This window comes from Sardina pilchardus, chromosome 12 (genome assembly GCF_963854185.1).
Source record: "Sardina pilchardus chromosome 12, fSarPil1.1, whole genome shotgun sequence".
In the NCBI taxonomy this organism is placed as follows: Eukaryota; Metazoa; Chordata; class Actinopteri; order Clupeiformes; family Clupeidae; genus Sardina; species Sardina pilchardus.
This window is the reverse complement of record NC_085005.1, coordinates 662,501-686,872: the sequence shown is the minus strand read 5'-3', so window position 1 is coordinate 686,872 and position 24,372 is coordinate 662,501. Positions and strand designations below refer to the sequence as shown.

Genomic DNA, 24,372 nt, shown 5'->3' with positions numbered 1-24,372 from the left:
GCAGGGTTCTGGGAGCCAATCAAATCGCAGGATTCTGGGAGCCAATCAGATTGCAGGATTCTGGGGGCCAATCAGATTGCAGGATTCCAACAGCCAATCAGATTGCGGGATTCCAACAGCCAATCAAATTGCAGGATTCCGGGAGCCAATCAGATTGCAGGATTCCAACAGCCAATCAGATTTCAGGATTCCAACAGCCAATCAGATCGCAGGATTCTGGGAGCCAATCAGATCGCTGGATTCTGGGGGCCAATCAGATTGCAGGATTCTGGGAGCCAATCAGATTGCAGGGTTCTGGGAGCCAATCAGATTGCAGGATTCCAACAGCCAATCAGATTGCAGGATTCTGGGAGCCAATCAAATCGCAGGATTCTGGGAGCCAATCAGATCGCTGGATTCTGGGGGCCAATCAGATTGCAGGATTCTGGGAGCCAATCAGATTGCAGGGTTCTGGGAGCCAATCAGATTGCAGGATTCCAACAGCCAATCAGATTGCAGGATTCTGGGAGCCAATCAGATTGCAGGATTCTGGGGGCCAATCAGATTGCAGGATTCCAACAGCCAATCAAATCGCAGGATTCTGGGAGCCAATCAGATCGCTGGATTCTGGGAGCCAATCAGATTGCAGGGTTCTGGGAGCCAATCAAATCGCAGGATTCTGGGAGCCAATCAGATTGCAGGATTCTGGGGGCCAATCAGATTGCAGGATTCCAACAGCCAATCAGATTGCGGGATTCCAACAGCCAATCAAATTGCAGGATTCCGGGAGCCAATCAGATTGCAGGATTCCAACAGCCAATCAGATTTCAGGATTCCAACAGCCAATCAGATCGCAGGATTCTGGGAGCCAATCAGATCGCTGGATTCTGGGGGCCAATCAGATTGCAGGATTCTGGGAGCCAATCAGATTGCAGGGTTCTGGGAGCCAATCAGATTGCAGGATTCCAACAGCCAATCAGATTGCAGGATTCTGGGAGCCAATCAGATTGCAGGATTCTGGGGGCCAATCAGATTGCAGGATTCCAACAGCCAATCAAATCGCAGGATTCTGGGAGCCAATCAGATCGCTGGATTCTGGGAGCCAATCAGATTGCAGGGTTCTGGGAGCCAATCAAATCGCAGGATTCTGGGAGCCAATCAGATTGCAGGATTCTGGGGGCCAATCAGATTGCAGGATTCCAACAGCCAATCAGATTGCGGGATTCCAACAGCCAATCAAATTGCAGGATTCCGGGAGCCAATCAGATTGCAGGATTCCAACAGCCAATCAGATTTCAGGATTCCAACAGCCAATCAGATCGCAGGATTCTGGGAGCCAATCAGATCGCTGGATTCTGGGGGCCAATCAGATTGCAGGATTCTGGGAGCCAATCAGATTGCAGGGTTCTGGGAGCCAATCAGATTGCAGGATTCCAACAGCCAATCAGATTGCAGGATTCTGGGAGCCAATCAAATCGCAGGATTCTGGGAGCCAATCAGATCGCTGGATTCTGGGGGCCAATCAGATTGCAGGATTCTGGGAGCCAATCAGATTGCAGGGTTCTGGGAGCCAATCAGATTGCAGGATTCCAACAGCCAATCAGATTGCAGGATTCTGGGAGCCAATCAAATCGCAGGATTCTGGGAGCCAATCAGATTGCAGGATTCTGGGGGCCAATCAGATCGCTGGATTCCAACAGCCAATCAGATTTCAGGATTCCAACAGCCAATCAGATCGCAGGATTCTGGGAGCCAATCAGATCGCTGGATTCTGGGGGCCAATCAGATTGCAGGATTCTGGGAGCCAATCAGATTGCAGGGTTCTGGGAGCCAATCAGATTGCAGGATTCTGGGGGCCAATCAGATTGCAGGATTCCAACAGCCAATCAAATCGCAGGATTCTGGGAGCCAATCAGATTGCAGGATTCTGGGGGCCAATCAGATTGCAGGATTCCAACAGCCAATCAAATCGCAGGATTCTGGGAGCCAATCAGATCGCTGGATTCTGGGAGCCAATCAGATTGCAGGGTTCTGGGAGCCAATCAAATCGCAGGATTCTGGGAGCCAATCAGATTGCAGGATTCTGGGGGCCAATCAGATTGCAGGATTCCAACAGCCAATCAGATTGCGGGATTCCAACAGCCAATCAAATTGCAGGATTCCGGGAGCCAATCAGATTGCAGGGTTCTGGGAGCCAATTAGATTGCAGGATTCCAACAGCCAATCAGATTGCAGGATTCTGGGAGCCAATCAAATCGCAGGATTCTGGGAGCCAATCAGATCGCTGGATTCTGGGGGCCAATCAGATTGCAGGATTCTGGGAGCCAATCAGATTGCAGGGTTCTGGGAGCCAATCAGATTGCAGGATTCCAACAGCCAATCAGATTGCAGGATTCTGGGAGCCAATCAAATCGCAGGATTCTGGGAGCCAATCAGATCGCTGGATTCTGGGGGCCAATCAGATTGCAGGATTCTGGGAGCCAATCAGATTGCAGGGTTCTGGGAGCCAATCAGATTGCAGGGTTCTGGGAGCCAATCAAATCGCAGGATTCTGGGAGCCAATCAGATTGCAGGATTCCGGGAGCCAATCAGATTGCAGGGTTCTGGGAGCCAATCAGATTGCAGGGTTCTGGGAGCCAATCAGATTGCAGGATTCTGGGGGCCAATCAGATTGCAGGATTCCAACAGCCAATCAAATCGCAGGATTCTGGGAGCCAATCAGATTGCAGGATTCTGGGGGCCAATCAGATTGCAGGATTCCAACAGCCAATCAAATCGCAGGATTCTGGGAGCCAATCAGATCGCTGGATTCTGGGAGCCAATCAGATTGCAGGGTGCCAATCAGATCGCTGATTGGATTCTGGGGGCCAATCAGATTGCAGGATTCTGGGAGCCAATCAGATTGCAGGGTGCCAATCAGATCGCTGATTGGATTCTGGGAGCCAATCAGATTGCAGGGTTCTGGGAGCCAATCAGATTGCAGGATTCCAACAGCCAATCAGATTGCAGGATTCTGGGAGCCAATCAAATCGCAGGATTCTGGGAGCCAATCAGTGTCGAAATTGCTGCTTTTATCGCTTCGTTTAACCCTTTGTTGCCTGCACCGAACATTCCATTTTCTCATACTCAATGGCCTCATGGCACAAAAAGGTGTATTGTGTGATTATGCTACATGGCAGAGATACAATATACACACCACTGTAATCAGAAGAAACAGGGCTTTCAAATGGTATAGAATATAGCTAATATCTTTGAAGAGAACATACATATTTGTAAAATATATCTTCAAAATTCAACCCCAAAAAACACGAAAATATCAATTAGTCAAGATTAATCTCATTTTTCCCCCAATTTCTGTTGTAGGTAGAGAAAAACCTACAGCATGTTCGGGATTCACAATTTTGTCCTCTATTCACTGAAAAAAACAGAACCAATCTGTCACCTTTTGTTCAAATGTTATGATAAATTTATTGGACCTTTGCAGATGGCACTAAACATTCCGTTTTTCATACTTGATGCCCCTGTGACACAAAAAGGCTTGTTGTGTGGATATGCTAGATGCTAGAGATATAGTATACCCATCATTGTGATCAGAAGAACTAGCCCTTTAAAATGGTATACATCATGGTTAATAAGTTTAAGTGTAACATACATTATTTTTAAACAATACCTTCAAAATTCAACCTTGAAAAACACGAAAACATATATTTGTCAAGATAAATCTTATGTTTTACCTAATAGCTATCGCAGATATAGTGTGTGAATTATAGACAATGTTGTGCTCTCTTCAGTGAAAGAAACATAATCAATGTATTACCTTTGGTTCAAAAGTTATGATCAATTTACTCATAACTGCAAGTTGAAGTGACGAGTAGAATTTTTAAAAAGTAGAATGCTTTCATTCCCTGATTTAAAATTGAACTCCAAAATACACAGATATGTTGGTCATGTAATAAATATAAGTGTATTTAACCATCTCAGTTGTATAGCTAAATGTGGCATGTTTTACCTTGCCTTAAGAGCCAATAACCTTTGTGAGTGAGGAAAGACTAAAAGGTGAAGTAAAGACTAGCTGATTGAGAATGCTTCTCTCTATGGATCATTCTGTTACGAAAACAAGAATAGACACTGACACACGATTTGTAATGGAAAAAATATAGTTCATTTTATTTTAAAATTGATAAATTATATTAAATCTTTAAGAACCCAGGTATAACACTTAAACATTTACAAACAAGCAGTACTAGAACTACAAGAGTAAGAAGACAACACTGTAACAAGCGTCTACGCTTTCTACCTGACATGGGCCTGTCAGGGAATGGCTAACCAAACCCAAAATAGATTGTCATAAGAATGTTAATTAGTAGAAATGTAAATATAAATGTAATGAAACTATTACCACTATTCCTGTCATTATTATAACAAGTAATGCTCTTGTGACGATAAAAATTGTGCACATGCGCAGTTGCACAAGCGCACACACAAACAAAAACATTGTTACTCAGCTGAGGATGATGGGAGATCACTCCCCTCCTCCTCCTCTTCTTCCACATCCTCTTCACTCAGTAGCTGGCTATCCAGGTACTCCTCCTTGTCCATCCCTGCATGATCCTGTAGTTGATGCTCACCGATGACCTGGAGCTCCTCAGCAGTCAGTTGTCTCCTTTCCCTGAGAGACCATCAACCGTGCATACTGGCTCTTCTCCCCCTCCATCTAAAATAATGAGGAGAAAAAAGATAGGCCTGTAAATAACTTACTAGGTTGTTACAATACAATCTGAGTCACCTCAAACTATGTCTTTTTCACTAAAGACACGGTCATTGGAAGGCTGACTGATGACTTGGAGAAATAACACACACACACACAAACATAGTTACCCAGCTGAGGATGATGGGAGATCACTCTCCTCCTCTTCTTCCACATCCTCTTCACTCAGTAGCTGGCTATCCACGTACTCAGTGTCCATCCCTTCATGATCCTGTAGTTGATGCTCACCGATGACCTGGAGCTCCTCTGCGATCAGTTGTCTCCTTTCCCTGAGAGACCATCAACCGTGCATACTGGCTCTTCTCCCCCTCCATCTAAAATAATGAGGAGAAAAAAGATAAGCCTGTAAATAACTTACTTGGTTGTTACAATACAATCTGAATCACCTCTAACTATGTCCTTTTTCATCAGTCACTGGAAGGCTGACTGATGATTTGGAGAAATAACATTAGCCTGTGAACTCACTTGAAGCAAGTTAGTATTAAATCCTTGACTAAACATTACAAACCAGCTTGCAAACCAACACTGATATAAGACAACTTGAGCAAGAAAATATGACAGAAACCATCTAGAGAGCACATGTATGCACACACACCGTGTTATTTCGTGGCAGCGTAAAGACGAAATATTGCGTCTCGACGAGGAGTAGAGAAAATACCCACTTCAGTTCACAACATGTTAGCGTTAGTTGGCAAGTATCGCCATAACCTTGATCAAGAAAATTATAGTCTACGACCTAAGCAGTAGCTATGACACATTTACTACACGTCTTCATATGCAAAAGTAGCCGACAATAAACGAAAACCTTGCGTTAGACCCCTGGCACAATCATCACGTTTGGATACATTAGCACCTTTCATGTTGGACAGATCATATCTAGCAAGCTAACCAACTTGGCTGCATATAACTGTAAAATGTGGTACATATTTCGACGAAATAACTGGTTTATTTGAGAATAAAATAGCCTACCAATAGATGTCCTTCACATAAGGTGATATAGATAGAGCATTTGAGCGAAACTGATCACGACAGGAGGGCGCGTCCCGGGCATGTCGAGCCAAAAATATATCTGGAGCTGGAAATGTACAGCTAGCGTGCTAACGGTAATGATTGCTGTAGTATTACCTGACAAGCTATTTCGTTCAAACTTGATCTAAAGTAACAGTCCTAGTAGTTAGCTTCCCATGTTTTCCATGTTACCCCCCAAGAAATCATTGAAAATAGTAACAGTTTACTAAAGACAACAGTTTGCTAAAACACCAGCAACCAGCTGATGTGAACACACGCAAAATGGTCATATACACACGATGCAATTACTAGTAAAATGGCTAAATAAAAACGACGAAATAACTGGTTTATTTGGGAATAAAATAGCCTACCAATCAGGTGTCCTTTACATGAGATGATATAGATAGAGAATTTGAGAGACACTGGTCAGGACAGGAGGACGCGTCGTGGGCAAAATATTTCTGGAGCGAGAAGCTACAGCAGCTAGATGTAACTTACAGCTAACGTTATGAGTTGCCGTAGCATTACATGACGGGCTATTTCGTTCAAGTTGAATACATATCTAAGGTGACAGTCCTAGTAGTTGGCTCATCATGTTTTACATATAGTTACACCCAAAAAAACATTGAAAATAGCAACATTTTACTAAAGATAACAGTTTGCTAAAACACCCGCAAATATTGTGAGCTGAAGTAAACACAGACGCATATGTTACGGTCACCCACTCACGGTGCAATTACTGGTAAAAATAGCTAAATAAAAACGATTTTGAAGTAATAACGTGGATAAGTACAATAACAACACATAAAAAGACTGTTTTACCTCAGTTCATCCACCAGTTTGTCCTTCAAACGACGTTATGATGTCTGATGTATGGTGACAGCTAGCGTTGCTCCTTCAGATGCAGCAGGCAGGGGGACATTTCAACTTCTTGTTTTCTCTTCAAGTAGTGAAACAGTTTCGCGCCACAAATCCATTAACCAATCATATCACTGTAAAGCTTATGATGTGACGTTTATGAGGACGTTTTCATTAATAAAATCAGTTGAGGTATGGCGGAGTTATTAGACTCAACGTCATCGTTCCTGGAGGAACGATATTTACATGGTTCGTCAACAAAGGGTTAATGCTAAATTAGATTTTCCAAATAGGCTCTGAAAAAAGAACACTGTGTGCACGACGTTGGTAGAGATAGATATAGATATAACGTTTAACGTAGAAAATTCATTCAAACTGCGCTGCGTAGGTCTTACTTAGGTGACTTCAGCTATGTATTTTTCAACTATTCGGTTTTTAAGTCCGACGTCACAGGCCCAACAGCTATTTTGTGAAAAGACGTTTATTAGCGCAGCCCGATGTTTTTTTGTGACTTGTAAACTATGTCATCACCACCTTCGTTTTAGCGGTTTTAAAACAAAATCGCTAAACTTTAACAAAATAATCACTGTAGCTATGCATCCATATTATATATTAATGGGTAACGACTAGGCTTCCGCGAAAAATATAGATTTGATTGGGTTGAGGCAACAAGTCCGTTTAAGATGACAATTTTCTTAAAAGCTAGTAAGAATAGCGGAAACTAGATGTACCGCAAAGCGATACACAATATGACCGTCGCTCAGTCCTGCACATTCTCTCCGCAAATATCAATCACGCTTGTGTTTCCATCGCCTACTCCATCCCTACTGCAACTTTTATGTATGTAAATGAGTGTGTGCATGTGTGCGCTTGCTTTTGTGTATGAGTGCTTCTCTGTCTAGTGTGAGTGTGTGTCTGCTTGTGTGTGTGTTTAATGTGTCTCTGAGTATATGTTCACTGTGTTCTCTGCCGTCACTGTCACTCCAATATCAGATAACACACACACACACACACACACACGCACATGCGCACGTGTGCACACACACACACACACACATACACAGGCACACACTCACACAAACACACACTCGCACACACACACACACAAACACACACACACAGGCACACCCAGAGAGAGAGAGAGAGAAAGAGAGAACACACACAGAATACACACAGATAACACAGACACAGAGAGAGAGAGAGAGAGAGAGAGAGAGAGAGAGAGAGAGAGAGAGAAAGAAAGAGAACACACACAGAACATGCACATACACACATATACACACATGCAAACACACAGATGGGCACACAGAAACGCACCCACACACACAGGCTATAGTACATCACACACACATTCACTTCTCAGCTCCGGTGGTCTCACAAAATGTACTCAAAGATGTGTGTGTGAATGTGTGTGTGTGTGTGTGTGTGTGTAAGGGTGTATGTGTGCATGCGTGTGGGCGTGTTTGTGCATGTGTTTGTATAATGTTTTATGTACATGTGTGTATGTAGTGGTGCGTGTGTGTGTAGGTATGCGTGTGTGTGTGTGTATTTATGTGTGTGTGTGTGTGTGTGTGTGTGTGTGTGTGTGTGTTCCTGCATGTTTGTTGCACCCAGAGCAACCATTCTCTTTTAAAACATATTTGGAAACTAGTTGATTAAAGGTTTCTAATGGTGTCACTTATATGTTTCTAGGACAAAAACTAGCAGAGATTGAGATGTTTGGAACAGTTTTTGAAATCCCCAGGGGGGGGATTTAGACTCCAGATAATACCACCATCTACTGGCCAATGGGTATACAGTCCTGAATGTACACATAAATCCATTTATTTTATAGCCCCCCATGGATGAAATTCCACAAAACTTGGCATACTCCCAGAGGGTGTCAGGTTAATCATACACATGAAATTTGGTGCAGTTCATAACATCTCATCTGAAGATAGGGGCAATTAAAGCAATATTACATTGCATTTTCAATTTTTACGATGGGGGGGCAAATCACAAATGACTGGTTATAAGCTAAGTTGATGCAAGCTCTAGAGAACAACATACCATAAACATTTTGTCATCCTCGGTGCCACGGTTCAGGTAGTTATGTAGGAAAAACTGTCATTTTTGGGCTTCGGGCGGGGGCAGCGCGGGGGTGGAGTGACCCCCGGGGACGAAACGAAAATTTTCCATAGAACTCTACTGTGGCTACATGCCCACCAAGTTTCATGCGCTCCGGTGTTACGGTGTCCCGGGAATCGTTGACGAAAAATGACGGGAAAAAAGAATAATAAAAAAAAAAAAAAAAACTTTGACAACAACTATATGACCGCTTCGCTAGCTACGCTAGCGGCGGTCATAATTAATAGTTTATTTGACTGTCTATGGAGAATAACATGTGAGTTTGAAAGCCGTTGGACCCGGACATATATTTATTATCCCATTGTTACATCATCACTTAAAAACCGAATTAAATAAAAACTATTAAAATTTCCCCATAGACATCACAATGGCAATTAGCAATGGCAATTAGAATCCTATGCTAGAACTCTCTCTCCCTCTCTCTCTGTTTCCTGTGCGTCCTAAGCAGAAATGTTTGCATTTTCATGCACTCGTAATTCCCTGGAATTACTTTCTCTAGTTATAGCTTATTATTACATTACTACTATCATATCTTTAGTTGTGTCTTTGTATACTTATTTATCACAAGTCATTTAAGTCATATTTATAGGTATTTGGTGCTCATTACATCTAGCTAACGTGAACTAGCAACAGTTTGCTAACCACACCACCTCCATTGTGCATCCTACACTGGGACAGCAAGTTAACACCGATGCTCTGCAATGTGTACCAGTTTGAGGAGCGTCCTACTGCAGCCTACAGTGGAAGTTGGAGATACAGAGAGGCTGAAACTGCTTGGTATCCTGGCGTATTAGAAGCAGACCAATGAGTCATGCCCAATGATCATTGCCCGGTTGACATGCAAGTTGCTGCAGGACTGGTGCTGCATTGACCAGGTTTTCAACATGGCATTTGACACCACTGCGTCAAACACCGGCCATCTCACTGCAGCCTGCATTGCCATACAGCTCTCACAGGGCCGACCACTGCTTTGGTCTGGGTGCCGGCACCACATGTGTCAGTATCACCCCATGTGTATACCAATAAAGTAAATTAAACTTTATATCCCTGCTGGAAATAAAATGCCTGACCAGCATAAGATGGTTTGCTGGTTAACCAGCTTGTCAACCAGCTTGTTTGACCACCCTATGGTGGTTGAACAGCTAGACAAGCAAAACTCTTGTGAAGACATACCTTCAGCTGGTTTACCCAGCTTATGATGGTACAGTAATTCAGGCAGCCCTGCTGAAAAAAACAGCTACAGTAGAAGCCAGCTTATGCTGGTAGCTGGTTTTAGCTAGTCTTTGCTGGTTTTCTTCCAGCTATTACTGGTCTTTGCTGGTGTAGCTGGTTAGGCCACCAGCTAGACATGCTGGCGTGACCATCTGAGGAAGCTGGTTGTGCTGGTATGACCAGCCTGTCGTGTGGGATACAGCTGGTTTAAGATGATCATGCTGGTGACCAGCCTGCCAAGCTTGACAGAGATGGTCAATAGGGGTGTCAACAATAATCGATTCGGCGATGCATCGCAATGCGGGGCATGCACGATTCAGCATCGATGCGGCAACGTGCCATAATCGATTAGGTCACTATTTATTTTCTGGCCTCGAGTACAGTATAGTTGACGTTTCCATTCATTCCGGTGGCATTTCCAGAGCAATGTTGCAATGACATGCGCCGCCTGTACAGTGTTTCCCCACACATAGACTAATTTGTGGCAGTGCACCACAGATTCAACACAGCCGCCACATATGCGTTCTGTTATTCATTATGTTTTTAACGCAATTTAAAACATGCATCGTATTCGTAAAGCTGCATTTCTTTCCCCTACTCCCCCTTCCTCTCTTGCTCACACACACAACCACAGCCCCCCCTCTCCGTGCACAACCCGTCTGTCTCCATGAACGATTTCCATTGTAGACTATGCGTGCAACTTTACCGAACAGTATAAGTAAAGCCCCTCTCCGCACTTTTTTGGTAAACAAGCCTAGGTTACTCATAGCGCTTTAACGTAGTCAGATCTTTCCATAACACTTGTTGCAACGCTAATAAGACTAGCCTAAGCTAGGCCTACATAATGTCAACATTATTTTTTATTTAGGCCTATAGGTCAATAAGAAAACCTAACAAATGTGTTGTTGTTTGTGTAACCCAGACATCAGCAACTTTCATTTTATACGACCAATCACTTCTCGTGGCAGCTCCCTCACGGCTGCAACTTGTGCACTCGCTTGTGATTTTTAGCGGTATGTTCATCAGGTCACAGAGCTGCCTGAGCCTCTACGTCAACAATGAATGAGAAAGTATTATCGCGCAAGTAGGCTATGCTACACACAATTCCCCCCTAAACATACAGGCAATGAGAAGCCTTGAATTAATAGTTTTTAATCCCCTAAACATACAGGCAATGAGAAGCCTTGAATTAATAGTTTCTTAATGTAGGCCTATCAGACAATTTTTCGGGACAATTAGGGCAGGATTAGGGATCGGGACAACTGCTTGTATTTCATGACTGTCCCGATTTTTTTGGTCACCCTAAGTAAACTGAACAGTCCAACCAGTAGACTGTGGTAAGCTAGCCAACTATGCTATTGTTTACAATATTATTTTAAGGCTTTAAGCAGACAGCTGAATTAAAGAGGTGTAGTTGTAATATGAACATAGGCTAAAATATGCATAACGTGAGCTGTCATGAATATCAGAATTTCAGTATTTTCTCTTTATATTAGGATATGGGTTAATATAATACTCCAAGGTTTAAAATGTTATTTCATACAATTGCAAGGTCCACCGTCCCCCCCACATAACAGCCAATACAATCTTTAGTTCAATATGACTGCTTGAATTGCCTGTCTGATGACAAATTTGCCTTGTTGTGTGCAGTAGAATTTTGATGCATTGCAATGCATCGCAATGCATCGTAGAATCGAATTGAATCGAATCGTTTCCTGGTGAATCGTAATCGAATCGAATCGTGAGGGCAGTGCCAATGCACACCCCTAATGGTCAAGCTGGTTTTCTAGAATGACCAACATAAGCTGGCATGGCCAGTAAAAACCAGCAATGTAGACCAGCAACACCAATTAAAATGACCAGCTTGAGGTGGTGGTACGACAATCAAAACCAGCTGAATTACCATCGTAAGATGGGTAAACCAGCTAAAGGTATGTAGGCTACTAGTTTTCGCAAGAGTTTTGCTGGTCTAGCTGGTCAACCATCATAGGTTGGTCAAACAAGCTGGTTAACAAGCTGGTCAACCAGCAAACCACCTTAAGCTGTCAGGCTGTTTTTTTCAGCAGGGCAGAATGACCATCTTACACCAGCTGTGTCCCACACGACAGGTTGGTCACACCTGCACGACCAGTCACGCCAGCATGTCTACCTGGTGGTCTGACCAGCTACACCAGCAATAGCTGGAAGAAGCAAAACACAACTAAAACCAGCTACCAGCATAAGCTGGTTTCCTGCTGGGGTTTTTTTTTCAGTTGGGATGTGTGTCCGACATCCATCACTGCTTCACAAAATTCAGGGTAAGGCCATGTGAACAGGTCCCATTGACTTCCATTCATTTTGTCCATATAGGACATTCATTCCAAATGAATAGAGACTCTTCAAAGTTGAATTCTGAGAAATGCCCAAGTTGTAAAAGCAACTTTTACTTTGATAACCCTACATAACATGTTACTGTATAAAAGTTCACTCTATTCAACATTTCCAGGTCAACCTTTTGCCAATTAGACGGAAATTGTGCATTTTTCGAAATTTCGCCAAAGTTCATGTGTTAGGTGGCACCCCTAAATATCAATGAAATTCCTTAAAACTTTGCAAAAGTCACTATTTTCTTGATTGGAACAAAATGCAATGCCAGCCAAAATGATATTTTTAAATTAAAATTTCCCATTCAAATTTGATGCACCCTAATGGGGGTGCAAATCACAAATGACTGGTTATAAGCTAAGTTGATGCAAGCTCTTGAGACCAACATACCATAAACATTTTGTCATCCTCGGCGCCACGGTTCAGGTAGTTATGTAGGAAAAACTGTCATTTTTGTGCTTCGGGCGGGGGCAGCGCGGGGGTGGAGTGACCCACGGGGACGAAACGAAAATTTTCCACAGAAGTCTACTGGGGCTACATGCCAACCAAGTTTCATGTGCTCCGGTGTTACGGTGTCCCGGGAATCGTTGACGGAAAATGACGGGAAAAAAGAATAAAAAAAAAAAAACTTTGACAACAACTATATGACCACTTCGCTAGCTACGCTAGCGGTGGTCATAATAATGGCTAGGTGGAGGTCTAGAACTCCGGCGACGTGCGAAGCACGGAGACGGAGTTACCTCCGCCGTGCCATTATTTCCATCAAACCGGTCGACCTCGAAGGCCGTTATCCCGCTTATCTTCCGTTTGTATTCATAACCTGTATATTTAGAACATAGTTTTATTCCACCGTTGCGTCCATTAACATCGCTAAAACTGTCTTGATTGTGGGACTACTTTCCGCCACATATCAACTTTCTACTTGCAGGACAAAACTGCCGTTACTAGTTCTAAATGGATGGTTGCTATGGCCAAAGGCCAGTCGTTAGTTCTAAATGGCTGGTTGCTACGGCCAAAAGCCAGTCGTTAGTTCTATCTCTCCCGTTGTCAAGCGGGCATATCCCAGGATTCTGATTAACTTTAACTTGGAAAGATCGCTACTTTTATAGCCTACATGGCATCCAACTAGCTACAATCCACCTCCGTCATATGCTACAATGTTACTATGGTTCTGCATGTCTGTATTTCAGCTTGGATGCAACGTGACAGTTCATTTAAACTTTGCAACGAGTTTGGCGAATTAATATTCAAGTGTGCTACGGGAACTACTTCAAAGGTAGCAGGTTATACGAAGTTAATGACTACCCCATCAGCCAATCAGAGAAGAGAATTCCATTGTTGAGGGAGATAAAATATCTTAATGTGTGTGTAACGGAGCCCAATAGTAACAGTAAGCTATAATATCTTAATATCTTCATAATGTGTGCTGCCATGGATAAATGATCAGAAATACATTTTTTTTTTTTTTTGTTAGTTCAGGCTATTTTTTAGAATAACTTTAGAATATATTATAATCATACATGTATGTATACAGTATATACAGCGCTTCTGTGGCAGGCTAATGGAGTAATGTTCCTTCCACTTGCGGATAATGGTGCTTACTAGAAAATTCTGAAGTTTTGAAACATGTCTATATCCAGTTCCATTGAGATGATTTGCTAGTTTGGGTAAACCCAGCCTGATCTGCCAGTGATTTGGATTTCGCCCTGCAGCCCAGGCTGGAAACTTGCTTCCTGTGCACATTTGCTGGGTCCAATCACAAACTGGTTTATCAACCAGGCACACCCAGATTGTTGGTCTGATTGGTTGAAAGACTATCCAAGCGTACAGAGTCATTTGAACTCTTCCCATTGATCACACCTCTTTTGCAGTAGAAATAAAGCACAGACTCCCCAGACTAATGTTCAACCTTAAAAGATTGAGCTTAGTATGGTGATGGCCAGACTAATGATTTGCAACAATAAGGTTGCGAAAGTCTCGGAAGGACTCTTTGCTTTTACCCATCCTGAGATTTTTTTTGTGTAAGAAGAAGGAAAAAAGGTTGTTCTTTGTTTAAATATGAAATTCATGTATTATAGCCACTTGAGATGTGCCATCTCGTTTTCAAGAGGGTCCTAGACAGGAGTTTCCAAAACATTACAGACAAACATTACACACATATACAGAAATAACAACAACATACATACAGACACAAGACCGCAAAAAAACCAACAACAACAAACACACGTGTAAACAGATAAACAAGACAAAACTGCACAAATGTTAGGACAACACAAAGAACACGGTGAAATGTAGCCACAAGCGGCGATGGCGGGCCCGAGCACCTGCTGTGCGGACCCATGACATTTTGGATTCTAACAAAGCAACATGTGTACTTGTTGGTAGGCATGTGCATGAGCAACACACATGCCCACCAAATTTAGTTAATTTTTAACAATGTATGTGTCAACCACAACAGACAACAGGCTAGGTGGCGCTATAGAATCCCTAAGCCACACCCTAGGCCAGAGCTCTGTCTCTGACTAGCGGCAGCAATAACACACAAGCCCACCACATTTGATTCATTTTAGTGAATGTATGTGTCAACTACAACAGACAACACGCTATGTGGCGCTATAGAGTCCCTAAGCCACACCATAGGCCAGAGCTCTGTCTCTGACAAGCAATAGCAAAAACACAATATAGAGATCGCTAAGACATGTGACCAACTTCATCAAAACACAAAGAATTATGGGTATGTTTGGCTCGCCTGATGCCAGCCCATGTAAACTAGTGTTCTGGGTCTATGACCTGGCATGATAATAATGAAAACTAAGCGTGAAAAAATTGTGTGAAAATTGTGTCTGACGGCCCCAGCCGTGGCGCAACTGGCTGGGGCACCTGCACCGTACGCCGGCGACCCGGGTTCGATTCCCGCCCCGTGGTCCTTTCCGGATCCCACCCCAGCTCTCTCTCCCACTCGCTTCCTGTCATTCTCTCTACTGTCCTGTCCAATTAAAGGCATAAAAAGCCCAAAAAATAACTTTAAATAAAAAAAAAAAAAAAGAAAATTGTGTCTGACTACCGATAGCAATAACACACAAGCCCACCAAATTTGGTTCATTTTCGTGAATGTGTCAACCACAACAGACAATGCACTAGGTGGCGCTATAGAGTCCCTATGCCACACCCAAGGCCAAAACTCTGTCTCTGACTAGCCATAGCAATAACACACAAGTCCACCAAATGTGATTCATTTTTGTGAATGTATCAACCACAACAGACAATGCGCTAGGTGGCGCTATAGAGTCCCTAAGCCACACCCTAGGCCAGAGCTCTGTTTCTGACTTGCGGCAGTAATAAGACACAAGCTCACCAAATTTGATCCATTTTCGTGAATGTATGTCAACCTCAACAGACAATGCGCTAGGTGGCGCTATAGAGTCCCTAAGCCACACCCGAGGCCAGATCTCTGTCTTTGACTAGTGGCAGCAATAACACACAAGCCCACCAAATTTGGTTAATTTTTGTGAATGTTTGTGTCAACCACAACAAACAATGCTCTAGGTGGCGCTGTAGAGTCCTTAAGCCACGCCCTAGCCCAGAGCTCGATCTTTCAGTAGTGGCAGCAATAACACACAAAACCACCAAATTTGGTTCATTTTCGTGAATGTATGTGTCAACCACAACAGACAACGCGCTGCTAGGTGGCGCTATAGAGTCCCAAAGCCACACCTTAGGCCAAAGCTCTGTCTCTGACTAGCGGTAGCAATTCTACATGTAGCTGCCAAGTTACATCCAAATTATTACCTTTTTTCTGCCTATAACACAAACTTCCTGTTTCTTTCATAAATTGCCATAGGCCTAATTCAAACCTTCACCATTTCAATATGCTTCAAAATTTCAAAAATCAAATGCATTTCAAATGCATGATGTGCAAAAATCATAATCATAATCATCACTGAAAGTCTTCTAAGATTCACTGTGTAGTTTCAATGTAAAAGTTGTTCAGATTAATACAACACATATGCCACATATGGTTTTCTGTGTTATTGCTGCCGCTACTGAAAGATAGAGCTCTGGCCTAGGGTGTGGCTTAAGGACTCTACAGCGCCACCTTGTGTGTTGTTTGTTGTGGTTGACATGTACATTCACGAAAATGAACCAAATTTGGCGGGCTTGTGTGTTATTGCTATCGCTAGTCAGAGACAGAGCTCAGGCCTAGGGTGTGGCTTAGGGACTCTATAGCGCCATGCAGCGTGTTGTCTGTTGTGGTTGAAATATATATTCACAAAAAATAACCAAATTTAGTGGGCATGTGTGTTGCTCATGCACATGCCCACCAACCCACACATGTTGCTTTGTTAGATTCCGAAATGTCACAGGTCCGCACTGCAGGTGCTCGGGCCCGCCATCGCCGCTTGCGGCTATATTTATTGTTGAGATCTTCTAGAATATAACCATATGTGCCACTTTCAGATAGATGTTTTTAGTTAGATGAAAAACTTAAAAATGTCAAGGTGTAGCAGACTGCCTCAAAGTGTCTGAAAGGCCCCCGGAAGCAAAATAACAACAGGCATTGCACTGGTGATCCTGTATGAAAATTGAGTTAGGATTCATGCTTAAAATTGTTGAACATTTTTGTAGTGGGCCATCATTCAGAAAAGTGTTAATGAGACTTGTAATTTTTTCACAGGTGAAATTAGATGGAATTAGTTATGGTTATCGTTATGGGATTTGGCAGATGCTTGTTGTCCTAAGCAACAACAAACAGTTATATCCTAGCAGTCCATATGAGAAATCAGATGATTAGGCTACTGTTGCAAACGTTATTAATAAGTATTTGATTATTATGAGAATGTGTCTTTTTCAATTACAGCCTTAATAAAATCTGAACTGAGAAGACACAATGTGAACATGTGTTGTGGGCACCAGACTCATCAACCAGTAAGTCATCCCTCTGAACAATTTGAGTGGCAAACAAAGCACTATTGGGTTTTTAGTTTCCATGTGTTGAGCGCCAAAAATGCAATATATATATATATATTTTCATTTTTGGCAACTCTATGATTAAAGAGACCCTATGCAACTTTCTGCAGGAGACGATCGCTCCTTGTTTACATCTGGAAATCTGAGACGAAGAACCACGCTTGCAATTTATATATTTAAATATAGCCTATACATGTATAAATATGTACGCTCAGTGCTTAATTTGTAAAGTGGGAGGTGCCGGAACGCAGAGGATGGGTGGATCCGGCGACTCAAAAATAAATAAATTAATAAATTAATAAACAAATAAATAAATAAAGGGTCGGCGGGACGACGACGCACAACGATTCTGTAGCCTATGCACTAGCCTACAATTAAACCAGTTACCGAGTGCGGAGACAGAGTGCAGATTTGCATGTTTAAGGCTTTATTTTGCCAACATTGCAAGACAGTAAGCTAGCCAAGGTTAACGGACAACGCTTAAAGGATGAACTCCAAACAAGCGCACAATAGGCCTATCACTCAAAGTTTGCCCGTTAAATCTCCAAACGTTAACGCAACACAATGAATCAATAATTAGGCTAACAAATGAAACAAAGACTGCAATATATTGAGAGTACCAGCAGAGAATAATTAAGACGTAATTTTACTTACACATATATCTTATTTGTCCAAAACAGCTCATAGCCTACAGTATCCATAGATAGACACCTGCCTCTATTTCCCTAGTCCTCAGATCCCGTGCAGATATGTCCTTTCAATCCATGATTTCACGTAGGGAATGGGATTGAACCGGGTAGCTTAAGCAGTGGGCCGACAAGGCCAATAAAGACTTGTGAGGAGATGGTAGAGGGGACAAGAGATGCTCTATTTGCTGCGCAAATCAAGTTAATGTGCGAAAAACCCCGCTCACTCTGCACTCGAGATGGGGACAGTGTTGACCGTGGCCAAAAGGTCCGAACGAACTTTTATTTAAAGAATGAATGAATTATTGTTTGCTTTATTTCATTGTGATATGGTCATGGAGGTGGTGGATCTAATTTAATAGCTGTCGGAGGTTCCGGATCTCAAATTAAGCCTTGAATAGCTGCCGGATCCAACGTCGGAGGTTCCGGATCTTGTTCCGGCTTGTTCCGGCTCAAATTAAGCACTGTGTACGCTAAAGCTGTCGGGGAAGCTCTGCAGAGAAAATGCAAGCATAAAACGAGCGAAAACGAAAAACGAAACCGAAACCAGAGATGAAATCGCCAATCCTGCATAGTTCCTCTTTAATAGAACTGAAATAGATGACAACCGAAAACTCATGAAAACTCACAAATCAGTGACGCATACACGTCAGGGCCAGTATTCACAAAGAATTTTAAGGCTAAAAGTAGCTCCTAACTGGCGAATTTAGGAGAAACTCTTAAAAATAATGGGCGTGTTGTAAAAGTCGCCAATAAGTACACCTTTTAACATGGTTGAATTCAATAGAATTAATACTGTACTGTATTGTACTGTACTGTATTGTATTGTACTGTATATTGATATGTATTGTCATGTTTAATTGTCATGTCATTACCAGTGGTTAAGGGGTTAACAATGGTCACAGTGATTGACAGTCCTTTAAATGCATGTCACGGTTTGAGGGAGGGTTGAACTGTGAGGTGTCCAGGGGTTACGAGTTCACCTGGAGAAAGAAGCCGGCAGTGAGCGGTGGCATTTGGAAGATTCCTTCTTGGATGTATGTGTGGTCTTTCTCGTGGGATTTATTCATTTTAGGAATTACCTACCTGACTCTTTGGATTACAGTAAGAACGGAATCTTATCTTCCGACGCATTAACTGGTGACGTGCGCTTTCCAAATTGACTTTGCTGGAGGCGGCTTCTCGCCAGGCTCAAAGCGCGACTAACTTTGCGCAGTGGATTCCGTTTTCATTGACCCGGCTCCAGGGGGGGGCAAAAGGGGGCGGTGCACCCTCAAACAAAAAAGGTGCCCCCTCAGTTTTACTTGGCCTAATCCTAACTGTAGCCTTGTACGATTGAGAGTGCCCCCCTGAAAATCTCAAATGCCCCCTTTATCACTGCTCTCTGCAGCCGGGTCTGACAACTCACTAAACGATCGGACTGTGTTTATATGCACTTTGACTTTGGGACTAATGGGACATTGGGGTTAAAAGACTCTTCAGACTGTATTCGCTGAGTTTTGCAGCAGTTTCCTCATTCGTGTGGCCTGCGCGGCCATTGTTGGCATTGAAATTATAAGTTTGAAAAGCCAATCTGTTGTGCTTGGTATATTTTTTCGTTAAGGTTTAAACCTCCTTTACTTTATAGTTAATGAGATTCGGGCTTGGGTGCCGAGTTTTGAGTGTGATCATTTATTTGCCCGTAACTGATTTAAACCAGCGTAGTTACCGCAGTTCTCCTTCTGATCCGCCTGCGACATAAAATAGCGTTGTGACTAAATCATCCTATTAGTTTTAAGGTTGGTTTGTTACAGTGTCACTCCTAACTTTAGGACTAGGTGAATTTTTTTCACTAAAAGTTATTCACAAAGCATTTTCAGCCTAAAAGTTGTTCCTAAGTCTAGGACAGCTGAAAAGAACTCGAGAGGACTTCTAACTCACTAAGACCTATTCACTAACTGCTTTTAGTGGCATTTCACGTCACAATGTTTTGAAATGAATGTGCGGTTACAGGAGCTGTCATGCAAGGGAATAATTGTGCGTTGCAACTAATGATGCAAATACAATAATGCCAATGACATCCAAAACCACCACTGCATGTAAACTAAATGTAACGTCTCATTGTAGGCCTAAATTAAATTAAATTGTTTCTCCTCTTTGCGCATGTAGGCTACGTGCTTTCATACAGATTCATTTAAAACATGTTGCAAAGATACTGCTCCGTGTTTCATATGCTCCTAGGCTATTTGCTTTACTCTTTATTCATTTAGGCTATGTGTTATGTTTAGTAGGCCTATGTACAGATGGTACGGGTTGAGAATGCTCCTTTCATTCCCGCACATCGGGACTCCCGAAGCATCGGGAAAACTGCAACCGCAAGGGGGCAACATAGACCGCCCGAGTTTTCGAATGTTTACAGCCTACCTCACAGCTCTCTCACTCGACGTAGCCTATAACTCAGTCAGTCCAGCAGAGATGCCAGAGCAACGTTTTGGTCAACGGAGAGGGAGAGAAATGCTCCGCATATCCGTCTCATTTAATCATTAAAATGAAAGTGATTGGCGAAATTAATCAAACGACGTTTCAATAAACCATTGTTGAAATGAATGAAAATGGTTTTAGAAACCTATAGGCCTATCAGAAGGACTATTTCCTTCAATTCAACCTGAAATAGGCTACTCGAAAGGCAACCTTAGATTAATTAATGAATTCATTACGGTTACAAGACCGCATTTCCGTGAATAGGCTATTATTGTCAACGTCAAGGCGAAGACGAAAGAGATGGACAAGATGGACATTTTGGCAACATTTACATGCTAGGAATACTTAGAAATGTGTAAGCTATTTTAAAACGGAGGCTTGTTCATTTTAACCGGCGATAAAAATGTACATTTCCCGAATAAAGCCTATTGAAGTTCACATCCAGTTGTGGCGCAAGTGGTTGATGCATAGGTATCGTATGCCAGCGACCGGGGTTCGAAACCTAGTCGAAGAGCCTCTCCGGAACCCATCAAAAGAAAATGTATCGATTTATTAAAAGAAACGAAAGACTTCCTGTTTTGAGATTCTTTTTATGTTTGCGATGTCTGCTGAAAAGAAAAGTTAATATGTTAATTCGTGGTTCAGCGCACACTCACACACATTTTTACATTGACATAGTGTCGGGCTCAAGTGTCGTGTCGTCCTCAGTGCCGCATATAGGCTATAATGTAGTGACCTGGTTAGACGAGTGTGGGGGAGGGGGAATGATCGCACCCCAGATAGCAAAATTTGCTCGGCCCACCTCTGGCCCTATACCTTGCCTCAGGGTAGTGTGGGTGTTGGCCCACTTCTGGTTTGGTCCCCGGCCCAGACATGGCCCGATCTTTGGTAACCGACACTTTGAATTTGCTCTGGCCCAGGTCTGGCCCACACACTGTAAAATGACTCTTATTGTTTCTGTTGGCCCAGGTCTGGCCCACACACTGTGAAATGACTGTCATGCATTGTGTTGGCCCAGGTCTGGCTCACACACTGTAAAAGGATTTCAGTGAGTGTTGGCTGAATGTCGGCTTGGTCCCCGGCCCTATTGTGGCCCGAGCACTGTAAAACGGATTTCATGCATTGTGTTGGCCCAGGTCTGGCTCACACACTGTAAAACGGATTTCAGTGAGTGTTGGCTGAATGTCGGCTTGGTCCCCGGCCCGATTGTGGCCCGAGCACTGTAAAACGGATTTCAGTGAGTGTTGGCTGAATGTCGGCTTGGTCCCCGGCCCTATTGTGGCCCGAGCACTGTAAAACGGATTTCATGCATTGTGTTGGCCCAGGTCTGGCTCACACACTGTAAAACGGATTTCAGTGAGTGTTGGCTGAATGTCGGCTTGGTCCCCGGCCCTATTGTGGCCCGAGCACTGTAAAACGGATTTCACTGAGTGTTGGCTGAATGTCGGCTTGGTCCCCGGCCCTATTGTGGCCCGAGCACTGTAAAACGGATTTCACTGAGTGTTGGCTGAATGTCGGCTTGGTCCCCGGCCCGATTGTGGCCCGAGCACTGTAAAACTGATTTCACTGAGTGTTGGCTGAATGTCGGCTAGGTACCAAAAGCACTACCAGAATAATCACAAATGCAGAACTAGTGATTCAAGCACAAGTTACTTTTATTAATAATTCTAACAAATACAACCTTTGCAAGTAAAATCTAAATTAATTCAAACATTAGAACAAAAATCCAAGCTTAAAAAGTTACTTTATTACCAATTCTACACAATTTAACAGATTAAGTAAAACAAATGAACATTCTATAAATAATGTTTTTTTTTTTAAATAATAAACATGGTCAAACATTTACAGAAATATTCTGTCTCTATCACTCTCTCTCTCTCTCTCTCTCTCTCTAAATAGTCCAAGAGCATTAGCTCAAAATAAGGTCAAACCCGGAACAAATTAGTAACAAGCTGAATTTTTCAGGATATGTTCAGAATACCTTTAGGAATAACATACTAAAAGTCCCCGTGAATCCCCCTTGTGCTCTCTGAGATATTCAAGATGGCGTCCAAAATGGCCGCTATTTGGAGATTTTTCCACATCTCAGGCTTAAAACCTAATACAAATGCAATTAAAAGGTCAAAATATATGTTTTTTAGGGTAAGTAAGTCAAGTTCATCATTAGTTTCTTGAATGGAGACATTTCATAATAATACAGTTACCTCCATAAGTATTGGAAAACATCCTAAAGTTGACTGTATAAAATCGTCTTTTGGAAATTGATCTTAATGCCTTAAATGGAAAAAATTAGGATACATCCAACCTTTAAGGACATCAATTTTGTTTGTGAATAAGTATCATAAGGGTTTTATTTCAGTTAAAGGAATACGCCACCCAAAAATGAAATTAAGCTAGTCTCGGTCACCCCCAGAGTTAGAACAGTGAAAAAAACCCGGTTAAAATCCGTCCGGGCATTCTCCTGCTTTGGGAGCAGCGATGTTAGCTTTAGCTTAGAACAGTTGCTGTAGATGAAGGGTGTCAGTGAGCACGTCCTCCAAAAAAGTGACCGAGACGTCTACATTTTTTTCTAAATATATTTTGGGAGCCGTGTGTTCAAAACGAGTACAAATAATAATGCAAAATCGAACGAGACTATTACCTGGGCAGATCTTTACTTGGAACTATTTTCAGCCTCATCGCCGACGAAGCACCGCTAGCTAGGCGCAAAGTTCTCACGTAGCAGTCTTGTAAACTCCCAACTAGCTTCGACTGGAACTTCACAAGTGGTGCTACGTGAGAACTTTGCGCCTAGCTAGCGGTGCTTCGTCGGCGATGAGGCTGAAAATAGTTCCAAGTAAAGATCTGCCCAGGTAATAGTCTCGTTCGATTTTGCATTATGATTTGTACTCGTTTTGAACACACGGCTCCCAATATATATTTAGAAAAAAATGTAGACGTCTCGGTCACTTTTTGGAGGACGTGCTCACTGACACCCTTCAACTACAGCAACTGTTCTAAGCTAAAGCTAACAGCGCTGCTCCCAAAGCAGGAGAATGCCCGGACGGATTTTAACCGGGTTTTTTTCACTGTTCTAACTCTGGGGGTGACCGAGACTAGCTTAATTTCATTTTTGGGTGGCGTATTCCTTTAAGCTATTAGCTGGTTTCATTCTCATTGAGCTCAATGCAATTCAAACCAGCTAATAGGCTAACTGAAATAAAACCATGCTAATCTCTTGGTATGGTGAAGGCACACACACACACACAGATGCACAGTACACACACACACACACACACCTACACACACCTTACACACACACACACACACACACACACACACACTCACACACAGATGCACAGTACACACACACACACACACACCTACACACACCTTACACACACACACACACACACACATGCACAGTGCACACACACACACACACACATACACACACACACACACACACACACACACACAGATGCACAGTGCACACACACACACCTACACACACCTTACACACACACACACACACGCACACACACAGATGCACAGTGCACACACACACACACACACACACACACACAGATGCACAGTGCACACACACACACACACACACACCTTTGAGTAAGTTTTGTGAGACCACCGGAGCTGTGAAGTGAGTGTGTGTGTGATGTACTATAGCCTGTGTGTGTGTGTGTTTGTGTGTATGGGTGCGTTTATGTGTGCCCGTGTGTGTGTTTGCATGTGTGTATACATGTGTGTGTGTTTGCATGTGTGTATACATGTGTGTTTGTATGTGTGTATGTGCATGTTCTGTGTGTATTCTGTATGTGTTCTCTTTCTTTCTCTCTCTCTCTCTGTGTCTGTGTGTTCTCTCTTTCTCTCTCTCTCTCTGTGTGTGTGTGTGCGTGCGTATGTGTGTGTGTGTGTGTGAGAGTGTGTGCCTGCGTATGTGTGTGT

General features: G+C 42.9%; 1 protein-coding gene across 1 annotated transcript in view; it reads left to right on the top strand.

Annotated features, from left to right (window-relative positions):
- The window catches only part of flvcr1 (FLVCR choline and heme transporter 1), a 213,418-nt gene that overhangs the window by 83,027 nt on the left and 106,019 nt on the right, over positions 1 to 24,372 (top strand). Inside the window, exon 9 of the mRNA XM_062551016.1 lies at positions 17,175 to 17,242. Within this exon, the coding sequence (XP_062407000.1) occupies positions 17,175 to 17,242 (68 nt within the window). The remainder of the gene's footprint in view (positions 1 to 17,174; positions 17,243 to 24,372) is intronic.